The sequence below is a fragment of the Balearica regulorum genome, chromosome 16 (genome assembly GCF_011004875.1).
Source record: "Balearica regulorum gibbericeps isolate bBalReg1 chromosome 16, bBalReg1.pri, whole genome shotgun sequence".
NCBI classification, from domain to species: domain Eukaryota; kingdom Metazoa; phylum Chordata; class Aves; order Gruiformes; family Gruidae; genus Balearica; species Balearica regulorum.
Window position 1 is genome coordinate 9368121 of NC_046199.1, and position 16596 is coordinate 9384716.

Here is a 16596-nt window from a genome sequence, read left to right on the forward strand (position 1 = left end):
AATAATGGTGATCCTGGACCATGCCGCGTGCTGCCGGTCAGGCACGGCACCGCTTTAGCTGCTGGTGCCGGCAGCACCGTCCCTGCAGGTTTGGAGCAGCTCAGTGGGTGGGTGAACATCCCTCATCCAGCCAAAACCGCGGGAGGTGGGGCGTGCAGCCAAAGCAATCACACATTTCCCTGATAGCGTCCAGTGGCACTGGACAAATGTCAAGCTCCCCAACATCCCTACTACATTCATCTGCACCGGACAAACATCGCTCTGCTACGCCTAAAGCATCTGGCCCCATGGATGAGGTTGTTTCCTTGGCAGGACGCATCTCAGCAGCAGTAACAGAGCCGGTCCCCTGACATTACCGATGCAAAACTCTCCCTGCACATCCTGCTCCTCTGACGCAGGAGCTTACCCTGCAGTAACACGTTTTCCAGCCACATCCACTGTCCCTCACAGCACCGACCCGACGGAGGTGAGAAAAATGAGTTTCCCAGTGCTCACACCTGCATGAGCACCGTGTGCTGGGCCACTCTGCTGTGCGTTTCCCAGGGGATTTTTTTTCCCAGTCGAAGCTATTGCAAGAATAAGTCCCCACCTGAGATCCAGGTTGGTCTCCAGGGAGGGGAGGAGAGCGGGCGCGGGACAGCACAAAGGACCGAGATGGAAGATCCAGGCAGGAACCGAGTCCAGAGACTCAGCAGCTGTTTGGGGAGGACGGCTCTAACCAGCACAACCTGCCACCGACCGCTCCTTCGTCAGCACACGCCAAACCTCACAGCTCCTCCAGCTTCCCCTGGGGCTGCGGGGAACAGCCTGGACCTCCCTCCCCCCAAAGAGGTTTGGGTTAACACTAAATTATACGCACTGGCACTGAAGCATCACCTCTATTCCACCTCTCAGCCCTTCCTTCTCCTCCCCTCACGAGGAGCAGCCCGTCCCCGCTCTCACCGCCCTGCCCGCAGGACTCAGCTGCCTCCGGCTCCCGACTCCCTGATTTTCCAGCTGCTCTCTGGTCCGGCATCCCACACCGCCGGCACCCTGCCTTCACCCGGCCCAGCCTCTGACTCCTCCTGAGCCCCATGGAGGGAGTGAAAACGGTCATTTCTCTTGTTTTAAACTCCTGCTCATGAGTACAACATTTCTGATAATAATAATCATAATAATCATAGTACTAAAAACATTATTTACAACAAGCTCCAGGTCAGAATTACACACCAAGCAAACACTCAGCACCACAGAGAGTAGGACAGGGTTAATATCTCGCAGATACCTTCTCAGATCCCACCAACGCGGGACACAGACATTTGACAGTTTCAACCATTTCTTACACACAAACATTTCGTTTAAATTACTTTTAAATTTTTTTTTTAAACTTTTTAAAATTTCTTGTCACTATATGAATGAGGTGATGCTGGCGGTGATGCCGCGCTCTACACAGATGCTTATCTAAGACAGCTGCTACTATAAACTGATCGTTAGCTACTGTTAAGAAATTCAACCCTCAGTTTCCTTCTCTTTTCCCTCTTCGCCCTAATTTTTTTTTTTAATTTTTTTGTGTGTGTGTGTCACTGACAGTGCTGGGGATTTCTAACAGTCCTGTCCTCCCCCCAGCCCTTACTTTGGGAGTAAGGTAGCCCTTCCTTTTAGGAGCAGAGTGTCCCCAAACATCAAACTGTGGCCATTGAGGGATCTCTCCCAAATCCAGCTGGGACTCCTGGGGAGATTAGCAAAGAGCCCCGGGATTTGATCTCCAGCTGCTGCTGCTCTTTGGCTTTCCGTGGGGTTTCTGCAACCACCTGATGCTCACCCCAGGCCGTAATCAATTTTTTACCTAATTAAAGCACAGGGTAGACAGAAAACTTCAGCTTCTGACAAGACTCAGCCATGATTTCTTTTTCTGAGGGGTGGAAAGGCAAGGGCGTCGTTACTCCCCGAGCAGACCCCTCGTTGCTGCCTGGCACCGCCGGGCAGAGCACGGTCCCTGGGGAGCCCTGGGCTGGGCTGTGCCCATGCCCCGCTGCCGGGCTGCCCACGCACACTTCTGCACCCCTCGTTTGCTTAAATTACTCCCAAAGGCTCCTGCAAAGCCCACCACAGGAGTCCTTCATCCCACCCACAGGATGGCTCTTTGGAGGCACAGCGTGCAGAGGACACCAGTTACTGGTAATGAAGCGACCCGGTGCCTTGGATGCCCCTTTGGTTTATTCTGGGGTCTGAGAGGGCAGCGCTGCCCCGGTGTAAACACCATCCAGCACCCTGCGCTGCCCACCCTGCTGCCGCCTCCCCGAAACACTGCACCGCTCTGTTAAAAAAATAACAAGCCAGTAATCTCTAAAGCACTGGTCAGAGGGGAATTCTTGTTACCTTCTGCCTCAAATGAAAGCAGCTTCCACTGACTCCTCTGCAAAACCTTGCCGCAGGATCGTGCTCCTGCAGAGCTGAGTCCCCAGCATCGCGTCCTACGAGGCCCCGCTGGCTGGAAGGTGGCCATTCCCTGCTCTTCAGACGCAACATTTCCTCTTAGTTTTTCCAGGCAGAAGCAGAGCTGGGGCAAGGTGAGCAGGTCTGTGGATCTCAGCAGGAGGATGGCAGCCCCTCGCAGTGCGTGGTGGCTGCTTGGACCTTGGTCACCTCCATAAGCTGTGACACTAGAAGATGAGGAAATCCATGGGCTTTGACAGTCACCTGTTTAGATCAGACATTACTGCCACCCTTGCATGTTCTCTGCTCATCCCTACCTCCATCAAGAGACAATTTTTTCTTAAAAATAGGCCTTGAAAAGCTAAAGATAAACAAGGAATGAGCATGGGGACATCTCTTCACCCTTACTGCAGAATTGCTTCCCTCTTAGCTCCCTCTGATCCAAAGCCGCAGGCCAGCTGGCGTGCCCTGCCTCCCAGGGTGCTGCCGGTGAGCCAGAGCTCTGCGGCTCATCTGGCAACCTCTGGTCTTGGTGTCTGCCCTGTAATGGCACCAAAGAGTCACATCCATCTTTGGAAAGAGGGAAGGATGATTATTCTGTTCGCTAAAAGGCTATTTCACAACCATGCACCGTCTCTATTGGATTTGCTTTCTTACTGGAGTCAAATCTTGTGTTTTGGGAGCGCTGCAGAGCCCACAGACTGAGCACCCTCTCCCAGGGCTCCCACAGAACTGGAGATGCAATCGCCATCTGCGGTTCTCCCGGGCTGCTCGGCCAAGGCCTCTCGGTCCCCGCTCTGCCAGGGAGAGGGCGGCTCAGTCTATGGGCTCCTCAGCCCGCAGCCAACCAGGGCATCAGGCGGTGCCTGCCGTGACGGGGACCTTCCGTGACGTAGGACCCAGCACCGAGCTCTGGGTGGAGACCCTCGCCTATTTTCACACGGGCTATCAAAGAATTGTCCAAAGATGAGGATTTTGGGTCACTGCCTGCCTGGGCTGGCTCCAGATACAGCCAAGAGATGGGGGTTCTGCACATCACGACTCCTGAGCCACCCCATCCTTCTCGTTCCTCTCTCCTACCACTGGCAAACATGGGGCTGTTCCCTATTCCACTTCACACACAGAATTATCATTTACTTCCCATTATCCTGCTGGAACTGATATTTGGCTTAGAGCAAACACCAAGAGGAGTAAAAGCCCTGGATAAGAAATCCGTATCTCTGTGACACTGCTGGTTGAATTTATTAATATCTTATTTTTTTTTTTTACATCAGTTTAAGAAATATTTTTTTAAAAAAGGACAAAACCCTCCAAAGAAGCTGTTTGACTGATCGATTCTCTATTTCATGTGAACTAGTTGCTATTCTGCTTAGAGGTCCCTATGATCTGTGACTCCCCACAAGTACTGACGATTAAGGATGCAGAGATAGAGAAGCGTGTAGCTGGGGGACGAACATCAGGGAAGGCGGGGGGGGGGGGGGAGGGATGGAGAACCAAATGTTGCATCTAGACAAACAAAATAAAATGTGTTGGTTGGTCGATTGGTTGGTTTGTTAACAGGAATCAGGTGCTAGATGTGTAGAAAAGCCCTTTATCCAGAGATCTCCTCCCGCTGTTCCTTGTTCCTGCGAACTTCAGCTGCGTGCAGTTCCTGCAAAGATGGGAGAGACGACACCAGGCTAACACTTTCTGCTCTTGCAATCTCTATTTCCCTTCTCTCCTGCACACAGGATTTGCACCAGACAAAAAAAAAGGACCAGTTTCCCGTCTGACACACCCCGAGGACAGTGGGTTACGCCTGCAGGGAACGAAACATTTAATCTGCGGGAGCCCGGGGGTGATGCAAACCTACAACAAACGTGCTCATGGCTCCACTCTTCTGCAAAGCCCTTCAGCCACGCAGCCCCTGGACATGGAGTGGGCCTGATCCTCTGCCTTTCAGCTCGCACTTATCAAGATCAGCCAGATGGTATTTTCTCTACTGACCTCAAAGGATACATCCCCCCTTCTCGTGCTGCTCCGGAGCGGAGCTGCTCCACAGCCCGCTTTCCACCAGCAACAAAACACCCACTCCCTCGTGCCCATCGTTCTGGGGTGACCCCTCAAGGATCAAACCCCAACCCCCCCCCCCCCAGGCATCAAACCCAGCCCTCTCCCAGGGCATCGCACTCGCCTTCTCGCGGAGCCGCTCCCTCAAGGCGGCGAGATGTGCTTCGCGGATCTCCCTGCTCAGCTCCATCTTGTAGTTGAGCTTCTCCTCGGCCAGGCGGCTGAAGTTGTTGTTCTCCTCCAGCGCCTTGTGCAGCACCTCCCGCTCGTGTTCCCGCTTCTCCGCCAGCTGCTTCAGCACTTGCGCCTCCTGGGTCTGCAAGGCGTCGGGAGGGGCACGTAAGGCAACTGAAGAGGCTGTTCTAGCCTTCGACTCCCCAGAGAGGCTTTCTGACCACCTCCTCTGCTGAAAAGCCCGCTACCACCCCCCTCCATCCCATAACACTCTCCCTTGGAAGACGCTTTGACACCTTTTTCCTGCTGTGGGACAATGTCTGCTGGGTCTGGTGCTCCAGGCAGGCAGGCGATGCAAGGCTGCGCCCACCGGCTCGGCAAAACCGGGGTGAGATGCGTGCGGGCACAGAGTGCCCTGTCCGAGTGCCACCTCATTCTTCAAATTATTTCAGCTTGCTCTCCTCATACCCACCAACATTCGTAACATTTATACTTTGTTTTACTCTGCCCTTTTTCTCCTTTTCAATAGCTTTCACCAGAAGACATTTTATACAGCACTTACAATAAAATGGGACACAGCCAGCTCTCAGAAACACAAGGCTGTGTTTAGGTTTGGAGTTTAAGTCTGGTGTGTGACCAACTGCTACATCTCCTGCAGCATTAGCTGGTGAGAGCTACCCCACAGCCAGGTTGCATGCAGAGGATGAAGAGGACCCCATACTGTCCTCACAGTAGGACCCCCTACAGACCTCACTCCATGACCCCCATGTCTCACCTGACAATTTATAGTGGAATATAATAATAAGTGTAAAAACACTATTTCTAGCCATTTTAATTGCACCTGCTGAGACAGTTTTAGTGTTTGGTGCAATTAGTACCCATGACAGAAAAGTCACTGCTTCTACAGGACATCTCATTACCTTCCTCCTCTCTTCTGCAGCCTCCAGCCTCCTCTGCAGCTCCTCCAGGGACAGGTCCTTCTTCTTGGGAGGGGAGGAAAGGATTGGGCTCTCGGGAGATAAATCTGAAGGGGACTTCAGGATCACTTCGAAGCTCTGGCCTGATGCCCTCTTATCCAGCTGCTTCACTTCCATATCTTTGGGGGGGGAAAAAACAGGCACTCCTGTGGCACTCAGGAGAGCATTCACCTGAGGGCACCGAGCTCTTCACATAGGAATTAGGGTGTTCCCATGTCCTGACCTGGGTAATTTTGTTCTATCTCCAAAATTTCCCGATTAATGATCAGCTTCATCCCCCCAAGTCAATGCAATTAATTTAAATTCACAGCATAATTACAGAAAGGCCATACTGCTGTTAATATAGCATATGTCACCCCAGTATGAAGCAGACAGCCACTGCAAGCGGTTTCTTTCTGGGAAAATGTGGGTTATGTTAATAAAATAAACCGTGAAAGGAGACCAAACAGAGAGACCCTGGCCTGAGGCATGGATTGCTGCTCTGGGATGGGACAGCCCAGCGTGCTGATGAGCTCCCATGTTGCCTGCAGGAGCATCATGCAAATGGTGCTGTAGCTTCTGCAGGAGCTGGTTACGTACCTCCATACTGGTAGATGGTATTAGGATGTGGCTGGGTGTGGAAACAGGAGCAGATGAGGGAGAGCAGAGACAGCTCCTTCATTTTCTCCTTGTAGGCTGAAAAATAAGAAATAGCAATGAGAAGAGACTCTAACAGCAATAGCAGCTCTTTTTCATGGAGAAAAGAAGCAAGTGACACAAGGAAACCCATTTGTAGCTACCAGACTCTGCTGAGGCTTTTCCAGGCTACCATAGCTTGCCACAAGGTCCCCAAGGAGTGTCTGCGCTAAAGCAGACTAAATTAGCTGCCAGTGTGGCAAATGTCATGGGAAGACACTTAGTAGGAATTTACCACATCTAGAGGTATAAGTTTCTGTGCAGAATTTTCCCTCCAAAGGAGCTGAAACGCTGCAGCCCGTGTAGTTAACCGCGTTGGGACAGCTGCCCAGTCCCTTCCTCCATTCCACTTCCAGACTCAGAGGTAAAATGACGCCCATCAGCACCTGGAAACATTGCTCAACCCCTGGCAAGTTAGGATTATTTCACAATTCAGCATTTCTGACATCAGGGTGAAGAGGCATGAGGCAGTCAGCGATGTGGAGAACAAATAGGCATTTGAGTGAAGAAACGGTTCAGGAGTGCTGCTAACGGGGGGAAGTGCTGTAACCTGACTTCCCAAGGTACCTCCTTCCCTGCAGAAGCAAATAAGGGAGGATGTAAGTGGATTCTGTCACCACCTTGGCCCACGCAGGCAGAGGTTGACAGTGGTCTGCAATCACAGTAAATGTTGTCCTCTGCAAAGGACAGAGAAATACACAATCCTTTTGAGTTCTGCTGCTGCTGTGAGCCCTCCAGTTTGCTCATCGTTCCTGTGACTGGAGGATGCACCGTGGCATCCTTAGTGATCACAAGTGTACAAGCTGCTGCCCTAATGACAGCAGCACCCACAGCTTGCAGTGGGTTTGTTTCTGGGGCAATCTTCACCTGTATTTTTGGAGTTTAGCACATTTAAGACAGCGAACTGTTAGTACACACTTGACAAAGAACCTCAGAATAGAAGAAGGACTTGAAAACAGAGAGGTGCTCTGTCAGGCTGTGAAGTTCTTTAGCACATCAGTGTAACCCTCACAGCATCACTGCTATGTCACAGGTCAGCAGCTGACAGCTCAGCAGCGGGTGCTGCTGTCTCACGGGTGCTGTGAGGCTCTGCCCTGGACTGGCTGCTCAGGGGACACCCAGGCACATGAGGACAGAGTCTTCATGGCTGCGTGGCCTGTGAAACCTGCCCTGATCCTCCTCATGCTGCCCTTCCTCCTGCCTCCACTACAGGGCACAGGCATACTGGTGTCCTGCCTTGGCTCTGCCTCTGGATTTCCCACATGTCCTTGTGCTTCTGGCCTTGGTTTGTCCCTTCCTTACTGAGTTCCTGTTTCGACCTCCGGCCAGAGGTGAATCTGCAGCCTGGCTGCCAATACCACCTTCACAGCAAGACCCTCCGCTGGGCCAGGAAAGAGAAATCCCCAGAACTTTGTAATATAAAGAGGCATTAGATGCAGAACAATTTTGAAAAAAGTATCCTGTGTTCCACACGGCCTTGGGAACACCTTTCAGATCTTCTCCTCTGTCTTTCCGCAGCTACTCTGCTGGGAAAACAGTGGTTTCATATGCCTGCTTCATACTTGCACTTATTTTCCCTCCAAGGTACAAAACTTCATCCATATTAATACCCTCCTTTTGCTAACTGACAGCCTCTGCAGCTCAGATCTTTATTGAACTTTTTTTTTTTTTAAGTTTGCTCCACATTCTTATTTTAATACTCTGCCCAGTCCTGCAGTTAAATGTAAACCAAATAGGAATAGCTTCCATCAGCTGTGCCAGCCATGGAGCAAGACATCTTTGATTTTTTTTTCTTAATAAAAAAAGTCTTTGGAAAGCCTCTGAGAGTGCTCTATCGTGCTAGAAGTTGTGGTATGCAGCAGTAAGCTAATGTGTCTCATAATGTGCTGCCAAGAGCCCTGAGGAGGGTCCCCTGGACTAAACGAGACACATTATCATTTAACAGAAACAAACCATGCACCGAGGGCATTGCTCTACCATTATGTCTGGTCCTGGGTGAAACCAAGACATTAAGCAGATGTGCCACATCCCTGACCCACTCATTTAATTGTCTCCTAGCACTTGTTACAGAGCACAGAGCTTTGTATTTCATTACTTAAACTTCAGTAGGTCTGCCCAGTACTGGTCCCGGTCCTCTGTGTAGATGAGTGTATGCTGCAGTCTCTGACTTTCAGGAGGTCTGTTGTAGTGATTTCACAGCTGCCTCCATTCCATCGGGATCTTCCGTGTCCCGCTTTCCCTTCTGCAAACTGACCGTCCCTCTCCGTCAATTAAAATGAAAAAGAGCAAGAGGACAAAAGGACACCGCTTCACTGAGCTGCGCCAGTGCTTTAATGAGCTATGGAAGTGCTGTGCATCCTTCTTCCCGCGTTGGAGCCTGCAGCTGCACCCCGGCGCCAGCCATCAGATGCAATTAGCAGCATGCGGGCACACGGGTCGGGGGAGTGGGGCTGGGAGCTGCCGGGGCCCCGGAGACCGGGGGAGGAAGAGCCCGAAGAGCCCCGACCAGCCGGGCAAACCCGCTCCAATCTCCCCGCTGCCGCGGAGGACCGGGAAAGCAGCGGGAACGGCGGCAGCGGACCGAGACCCCCCCCGGCCGGTACCGGGGAGGGTCCGCTCGGCCCCGGGACCCCGGCCCAGGAGCTGTCCGTTCAGCACCACAGCCCCTCCCGTAACCCCCCGGCCCGGGAGCTGTCCGTTCAGCACCACCTCCGGGGAGCCCCCGAGCAGCACCGAGGCCAGGGGCTTCGGTATGAAAAGGGAGAAGGACGGACCCCCGAAGAAATCACCCCTGATCCACGCCCCGAGACCAGATGGACTCCTGAAATCCCCTGCCTCTGCTCCGAGCCAGCAGTTACACCCATGGGACACAGAAACATCCACAGTGACGCCATTGTCCTCATGAGCTTTTGATCTGACATGTTCAGTGACAAACAATAGGTGGAATGTGTGTCCAACACACTGTTAATAGGGTAAAATAAGAGAAGGCATTCTGTGAGGAGATAGATCCTCTGATTCAGTAAATAAAAGTAACAAACATAACCTTTAGGTCACTTTTACAACACTCTGTCAATGAAGATCAAACCTAAGACCTCTTGAAACAAGACTATGTGTCAATCACAGCTACATCAGAAGGGGCATGCTTAGAACTCTCAGGGGTAAAAGATCAGCATTGCAAACCTCAGCACTAAAATTTAGTTCAAAAGTATCTGGGTTTGAGGACGTATTTATGCCACTGAACAAAACCCCTTGCACCAAGATAAGATAGCTGGCTGGACAGAATATGATATGGCCAACAAGTCCCTTCCAGGAAAAACTCTATGTCTTCCAGTGCACAAATTTATACATTTTAAGAACAATTAGACAGGAAATGCTGAGCTTTTTATTTAAGCATTGATTTGCATTTTTCACTTCTGCTAAGTTAGTAAAAATAAATTCAGCTTATGCAGAAAAAATATTGTATATGTGTATAAATTAGTAACAATACCTAACTCAGTTCCTAGGATTAGGACAGGTTGGTCACTTAAGTATGGAGTACTGATATTTTATGTTTCTTTTTAGGCAAACACTGCAATAGGAGGATCAGTACGAGTTCAATCACTCTGGTATGGTCTTCATCACTAAGTCATTAAACTTCACCACTTTCATATTTGGACAACACCCTTAATAACATGCTTTAACTTTTGGTCAGCCTTGAACTGGTCAGGCAGTTGGACTAGATGATCGTTGTAGGTCCCTTCCAAATGAAATATTCTATTCTGTTCTATATTAGAATTGGTGTGAAACACAAACAACTGAGTTTTGTAAACTAAGAAGTGATTAAACTGTAGAAGGTATAGAAAATGTATCAGAGTCCCATCTTGTAAAGTGGAGTAAACTTGTGTTTTAATGGCTTCATGAGACCTCGGGTAGCTATTAAGCTACAATCCTATCTCAAAGATCCAGTCATTCAATATTTCTGAATATTTATGCCCAGTAATCAGCAGTCTGATCCTGCTCTGCTTATATTCCATTGCACACTCCATGCAGCAATTAATCTTAATTAAAATTTTTCATTTAGCTTTTCTCTGCACTGTATATATTGAATGGACAAAATTACTTTCTCCCTGTTGCAAGCAGAAGAAGGGAGATTACCCTGGCCTTCACCAAGCCACCAAGAGGGTCAGGATGCTCTCAGCGGCTTTCTCTCCAGCGACTCATTTCCTGTGCTCCCTCTAGTGCTGTACAGCCCATACTGCATTTCCATATCCGTGCTGCTTCGTGTGAGCACTATATACCGCATTTATCTGTGTAAAGTGTTTATCTCCAAGTTAGCCCCCTGAGACACTATCCAGCTGCTCCCTGAGGGGCTGCAGTGCAGGAGATGGAGGATCGGCTGGGGATGGGTGTGGCGTGCGAGCAACAGGAACCATCTTCCTGCTCGCAACGTGCCTGGATGGTAGGGCTCACCACCTATTATTCATTAGAAAGTTTTGTTCTCTGCTTCCTAACCAGATAAAATTAAATTGTAGACTGTTTGAGCAGCCTGTCTTTTTGTTCGGTGTTTAATGACATTCAGCAAAACAGAGTGAGGCCATTTAGGCACAACACTGATACAGAGTCATTCATAATGAACCAGAGGCACAGCAAGACTAATTTATGTGAATTCAGGCAATTTAAATGGATGAGGCTGGATGTGCTATGTCTGATAGCAAGGTCAAAGGAAGGTTATTACAAGAAAATAATTTGGTTTGCAAAGATAACTTTGGAGAAGTAAAAATTGCTTCCATAAAGAATATTATATCATGAAAAAATGAGAATAGTCCAATTATAGATGTAGCCAAAGCACAAACAGAAGGTAGAGAAGCTAGAGAGACTGAGAACCGAGTCCTTCAGCACAAAGACTGCAATGCCACATACACAACAAAAGCAACCATAGTCCTTGATAAGCCTTGAGAATACAACAGACTCTAGATATTCTCACCTGCTATGAATCCTATCATAAAAATAACAGCCAGACCTTCACTTCAGTCTAACTCACTTCCATCTTCTTGCTCCCCAGCTTCCAAAACCAGGTCAGCAGGAGAGCTCACACAATCAGAAAACACTAGCATTTTTTTTTTCCCCAGATCAGCAGTTGTACCCCACGCTGATGCCATACACCACCTCAGCTGCTCACCATGAGATTTGAGGCCCAGAAGTTACCATGGGCTCATGTGGAATCATCCATAAGAACAGGCAGATGTGAGGGTTACTCCGCCTTCCGTCAGACGTCTGCTAAACTATCACCCACGAACGGTTTCCCATCACCTGGCTCCTTCCCCCCCATGTTTCATTTGCAGCTTATGAACACCACATCAACCCATGTTATGCACAGCCAGTGGATTAGCAAATCACTCAAGCTGTAGCACTGGAACATGTGGGCTGCCCTCAGGAAAATAACCATGGAAATCTCCCCTTCTATGGGCTCAGCAAGAGAGAAGGGCCCAAGCTGTGCAGCAGAAACCCGGCAGCCTGGGCTAGGTGGGTGATTGATTGTCAGGAAGGAGAGAAGCATGGTCTGGGTTGCTTGATAAAGCAGAGGAAGGAGCCAAACGGAGGCAGCTGTCCCAGAGTGCTTGTGGATTTGGGGCAAACATACGTTCAGATGGTTTTGATGGAATAATGAGCTACAAAGGAGCTGGGGACCGGATAAGGCAGCAGTTCATAAGACAGTCAAAGACAGGAGTCCAATGGCATGATGTGTCAGGTACAGACACGCTGTGTGACCACGGATAGTCATTTGGTCTCTTTGGATCTTGATCTCCTTTGCATTAACTGAGGATTATTGTACTTGCCCATTAGACGGTGGTATTTTTTGTATAAACAGATTCAGAGAACGTAAGATTTTCTAGTATGGCACTAAACATGTAGAGGTATCTTGAAAGAATAAAAGGATTGTTTGGAAATGTGCTCTTCACCAGCTGGGATGTGCCAAAGTGCTACAGTACGTGCACACGGTCTTTGGTTGCTGTCTAGCTCTTTTGTATTTCTAAATCACAGGCAAAGATCTGACCATCAGTTTAACTCCCCTCTGGATAGGAGACTTTTTAAAAAAACGTAAGCTTACACCTAGAAGAATAAAGCCCATGTCCGTAGGGTAACTGAGAGGGATTATCCAGGCATGTTGTTTCCAGTTAATTTGGGGTTATAGAAGTTTTAGTGAGCTTCACGTCCCTCCAAGTATTGTCATCAAGAATCATCAGCCCCATTCACCCTAAGAAAGCTTGAAGTTGCAATCCATGCTGCTGCCCACACTGCTGTCACAAAGGCCTTATCTGCAGCCTTCCAGTTGCCACATCAGACCATTAAATCTCAGCTTTTCCTTTGCAGAAGGAAAATGTGTTCATCTGAAAGAACAATACATTCACCAGATCTGAACCAACATTGATAGGCTCCAAGAAAGGGCTCTTTTGAGATATCTAAGGGATTCTCACAGAGGCTACATGGTGCCATCAAAGAAGATATGATTTATATTTTAGAAAGAACAAATATTTTCCAAGGATTTAGATCCCTCATTTGGATGCAATGGTAAATATATATATATAAGAAATGCCTACAAGAGATTATTTTGGCTTGTAAAACTGAAGTCCCAATAAAAGTATCATAAATTTCTAAGGCCATGTAGAGTCCATCAGCACTTGGAGACAAAGAAAATAGTGATTTCTTGAGAACATAGAGCTTGATAGAAAGGACTCTGACTCTCCAGCGTGGGCAGTAGAAATGTCAGGACGGGGCGATACTGTATGGTGTCCACCAGTATCATCCAGAAATGGGATTAAGGGGATAACCCAGACCTACATAAAGTCACACAACTCTCACATTTCAGTGTAGGAGGGGAAAATCTCAGGATATGTCAAGGCACATTTACCATGCCCAGTTGCAAGGCCAGGAATGACAAACCGGTGTTTCCTCTTGGCTCCACCTTCTCAGCCACACTAACATCGGGGAAAAGCCCGTGAGGCTGCCACCTTACTGCATCATTTCATAACCTCACGTCTCTTTATTCAACCCAGATGCCTACGAATGGTGGGGAAAGTCATCTAGTCCTGCAGAGTCCAGCCAGACGCCCCTTCTGCAGTGTACAAAAGCACAAAGCTTGGTGCAGATGCTGTGGGGAGGAGATGCGAGGGCTCTGCCCCTGCAAGGTCTGCCCGGCAGCAGGGCCAGCACCGCAGCCGAGCCTGCACTGAGCATGTGCCGCCACCTCCTCTGCTCTAGCACCGAAAACAACCACCACGGCCAGGAGAAAATGCCTGAGGTGGCAGGGAGAAAAGAGGGGTGACTGCTGGGCTGGGGGAAGCAAACCCCATTTCTTTTCATCCCAGGGATTTGTTTGTTTGTTTAAACAAACCCAAGAAAATCTTCCCAAGGGGGATAAGCCCCCAGGCATCAGCTGCAGACAATTGCAGCTGCTCTCCCTTCAGCACAGATTTGCTTTTGCTGCAGATAAAGGAGAAAATAATGAAGAAAGCAAACAAGACGCTTTCCTTAATTTAAGGATTTGCTTGCCCTTTTTCTCCTGCTGTTCCAGGCTATTCTCCATCCTTGATATAAGTGCTATAGGCGACGGGGAGCTGCTCCCTGCAAAGGCAGCTGGGCGAGGCTCAGCCCCGCTCTCTCCCTTGGCAAACATTTCCCTATTCTCTTTCCTCCTGCCACAGCACTGGTTTCCTGTGACTTTCTACTCCTTTAAATTGTTTCTCTACTTGATCTGAGCCAGAAGGAAGCATGGTTTCTCAGAAGCACATGCTTCTTCATGATCCTAAGTCTCCTTTGACAGTAAAACTGCATCTTCGGGAAGATGAAGTGTGCCATAGGCATGTGGTCGGTTGGGAGGGTGAAAATGCACCAACTGGAAAACGCATGTTATGCCTACGCGTGTTTCATCCGCCACCACGTCCATCTCAAGTTCGATGCAACCTTGGTTTAGATGGCTGGTAAGCCTGAGCCGTCCCTCCCACCCCCACTCTGCAGACGAGGTCCAATCCTGTTCGGGAGGAGAGGAAGGCAGATGGGTGGGACCTCCCGAGCGTGCACTGCCGCACACGTTCATTGAGGCAGGGATACTCGCAGAAATATATACAATAGCTGGAGATTTTCCATCATAGAGAGACATTTTTTTCAATGCTGCTTTACCGTCTTTAATTGAATGCAAAGCCCACTCGGGATCAGCTGCACGCTTACACCCACCCCACACCCCCTCTCTGTCCCTCTCTCCTCCGCCTTTCCTGGTCTTTTAGAAGGAGAAAGGAATAGAAAATGCACAGCAGGAGACATGGGCAAAGGCCAGTGAAAGAAGCAAGAAGTGCTGCCTGGTCTCCTTCTGGCTGGTTCCCTCCCTGGGGGTGGGGGGGGCACAAAGCACTGCCTGCTTTTCCTTTTTGTCTGCTGTTTCTGTTCAGCCCTACAGCCTCCAGGATTTAGCTTCCCCCACCCAAGCCCCTCTTTATGCACTGTAGAATTCAGAGCCATTTCAAGAGAAAACTTGGGGTTGTTTTTTTAAAGAAAAAGACCCTCTAAAGCCACCCACTGTTCATTGTGCCATTTCAGGCTTTTCTTCTCCTTCACCCACGTTCCCAGTTTCAGCCATTTGAATCCCTCCTCCCCAGTTAAAAGGGGCAAGACACATCTTTAGGAAATGGCTGGACCGAAGAAGCACAGCATCCTCAGGGCAGACTGCCATCCCGCAGCCAAACCCGACCCCGGCACCAGGCTCCTGGGCAGCCGCGCTGCGATTCCTGTTATTGCTGCAGGAGGGAGGAAGGGCTTCCCTTGCAGCATTTGATTTCACCCAACGCCATCAGAGGACCGCTCCCCTCTAGCATCTTCTAATGAAGAAATGTGAGCTGTGGAAGAAATCTCGGGATGGGAAACCCTGAGATTACACAGACACCCACCCAGGTTACTCTGGTTGGGTTTGGGGGGATTTTCTAAGGCATTACTGTCAGTCTCTCGCCTGTGTCTTTCTTTCCATTACCCAGTTAGGCAATACATGATCTTCACAAAACAAAATGTAATTGCTGATTTCTCTGCATCCAGCTACATGGCATAAAAATTTTTCTTAAGGAAAAAAAAAGAGCTGTATCACATTGCAAAAACAATAATTACTTGGCATGCAGCAGCATCTTCTTATGGCGCAATGTAACAGCAACAATATTTTAAACTGGCAAGTTTATCACATGTGTATTCATATTAAAATAAAAAGCCCACCTGCTATCTTGCATCAGAGGGGTGTGTGTATGGGGGAGGAAGGGGAACAATGCTGCCATACCAGCTGCCTCCTCATCAGAGAACTCCCCCAAAATGCATGGAAAAAACCCACCCCAAGCCCTCAGAATAATGATAAAAAAATAAAACCCGATGGTTCTATAAGCGGGTTGATGACAAGCTCCCCCAAAAGATATCCGTCCTACCTGAGACGGTGCTGGCCATGCTGCTGCGGTGAGAGTGGAGCGGGTGCTGCAGGAGCAGGAGCGCAGGGAGCTGCGGAGGTGCTGCAATGCTGCGGGGAGGGAGGACTGACTCAGCTGGAGGGGGCTGCAGCCATCCGCGGCAGGGAGAGGCTGGAGAGCCCAGAGAAAGGGAAGGGGTGGAAAGAAAAAGAAGGGTCACTAGTTCAGAATATTAATTAGCGTATCGGGCCTCCTTTCCTGGGTGGCTTTGACGGCTGATCCCTCCCAGGCAAGACTGCCTGCCAGAAACAGAGACCCAGTGCGGGGGGGGGAGGTGGGGGGCGAAGAGACACACCCAGCTGGGCTCTGGCAAAAGATGATTTTTCCTCCTCTTCCTCCCTTTCTTGTCTGTTCTAGATGGGCTAAACTGTTTTTTCCCTTGCTGAAAGCAAAAATAAGCAAATTCATTGATTTTTATTTTTTTTAAACCATCCATTCCAAGGCGGTGCCCACCCACAGGGCCAGGTCTGGGGTCTGGCTTAGCTAGGCTGAGGTGTAAAACCCAAATCCCAAACCTTGCAGCAGCTCTAGGCAAACAGCGAAAGGAGAAGGTATCCCAGACAGGCTCAGCATTTTTAGGCATGGGGTTTTTTTGCACCAGCACTGGGGCACAAAAGGGGCTGCAGTTTTGGGGGGGGGAAACTGCTGTAAAAGTAGAGGAGGAAGAGCAGAATGGAGCCTTCTGATTTCAATGGCACTTCTCTGGGTTGCTCCCCCAGGAACCAGAACCTCTTTTCTTTTCCTTTTGTGTTCTGTTTTCTATCATTTCTATCATTTCCATTTGTGGCTGTTGCTAGGGGCCAATGCATCAGTGCTTTTAGAGCATCACAGAC

General features: G+C 49.3%; 1 protein-coding gene across 1 annotated transcript; it reads right to left on the reverse strand.

Moving 5' to 3' along the window:
• Positions 1-1521: 1521 nt before the first annotated feature.
• Positions 1522-16054, reverse strand: STMN3 (stathmin 3). The gene is made up of 5 exons (XM_075768523.1): positions 15725-16054; positions 6195-6290; positions 5559-5734; positions 4589-4780; positions 1522-4066 (listed from the first exon to the last, which is right to left on the reverse strand). The coding sequence occupies exons 1-5, from the start codon at positions 15741-15743 to the stop codon at positions 4007-4009; spliced, it is 543 nt and encodes a 180-aa protein (XP_075624638.1). The 5' UTR covers positions 15744-16054; the 3' UTR covers positions 1522-4006.
• Between the last annotated feature and the right edge of the window lie 542 nt (positions 16055-16596).

What these genes read in the sequence shown, in the direction of transcription:
- STMN3 (XM_075768523.1), bottom strand. An exon ending in TACCATCTACCAGTATGGAG is followed by an intron (nt 5,735 to 6,194) that starts GTACGTAACCAG and finishes CCCCCCCCAAAG; the next exon opens with ATATGGAAGTGAAGCAGCTG. An exon ending in CTGCAGAAGAGAGGAGGAAG is followed by an intron (nt 4,781 to 5,558) that starts GTAATGAGATGT and finishes GACGCCTTGCAG; the next exon opens with ACCCAGGAGGCGCAAGTGCT.